The 1089-nt window shown below is 28.3% G+C and overlaps 1 protein-coding gene across 1 annotated transcript in view; it reads right to left on the bottom strand.

Annotated features, from left to right (window-relative positions):
* LOC107611935 (probable sesquiterpene synthase) overlaps nt 1-487 on the bottom strand; it is a 6039-nt gene extending 5552 nt beyond the window's left edge. Inside the window, exon 1 of the mRNA XM_021108994.1 lies at nt 58-487. Within this exon, the coding sequence (XP_020964653.1) occupies nt 58-191 (134 nt within the window). The 5' untranslated portion in view covers nt 192-487. The remainder of the gene's footprint in view (nt 1-57) is intronic.

The following is a 1089-nucleotide window of genomic DNA, read 5'->3' as shown; positions in this document are numbered from 1 at the left end:
ATTGTGTGTGGGGAAATAAACTAGCTAGGAGAACTTGAGTAGAAGTATAGCACTTACTTGGTGTTACTACCAATTTCTTTTTTATATAATTTTTGTACCATATTGAAATCCAATTTTGCAAAGCTTAGAAGATCAACCTTGTCACAGGAAGGATTTTCTTCATAAAAAGACATATATGACCTTGCCTTCATTCTTGGAATTGCCTTGTGAAGAGGTTGTTCTAAACTTTGATTGACTTGGTTAGCAAGAGATGGGCTCAATTGATTGGTGATGGACTTAAGTTTGTTGTATGTGAATTTATGTGCTTTCTCTAATATATCTTCTCCATGAACTCTTAACTATGTAGCCTCATACAAGCTCCACATTCCTTGAACATCTTGAACAAGAGTTTTTTCATCGAATTCTCCCTTCCTATTCTTGAATTTGTTGAAAACATCTATATAATTCACATATATACTAACTACTGTGAATTCATAATTAACAATTGGTATGAATTTTTTTTAGTAATGTAATTATATATAAGATAGAAAAAAGAGCTTTAGACATACCTGATGAAATGTAATATCCTTTTTGTCGGAATAAACGAAAAAATAATGCAATAAAGTGAAGGTCACACTCCTCTATAACAATATTGTTGATAAAATCATTGTGAATTTGGGCTAATATTCCGTTGATTTTATGTTCAAAATGATAAGCTATACTCAAACGTTGAATTGAGTCAATTAAACATAATTTTTGTAAGATATTATTATCGTTAGAAGATAAATACATCTTCACCTTTTTCTTATGCATTTGAACTTCTTGTTTCACAGTTTCGTTGACTCCCTGTAAATATTTTTGGTTTAATATATATGTTAGTTCAAAAGAGAGAAAAATTAACAAATTAGAGTAGTATATCATTTATTTGATATCTCTATATATGATCAACCCAATCAACATTATTATATGATGATTTATTGTGGAATTTATGGATTTGATGTAATTCTTAAATCAAATCTAATAATACAAATGAAACTGGTACAAATAATGCTTTATGTTCCAATTATATATATAATTATTCGATTCGGGTTGATAAATAAGTTTTTAAGT

The sequence above is a fragment of the Arachis ipaensis genome, chromosome B08, assembly GCF_000816755.2.
Source record: "Arachis ipaensis cultivar K30076 chromosome B08, Araip1.1, whole genome shotgun sequence".
Lineage (NCBI taxonomy): Eukaryota > Viridiplantae > Streptophyta > Magnoliopsida > Fabales > Fabaceae > Arachis > Arachis ipaensis.
Note: the sequence above shows the minus strand (reverse complement) of the source record. Positions and strands in the feature narration are given on the sequence as shown.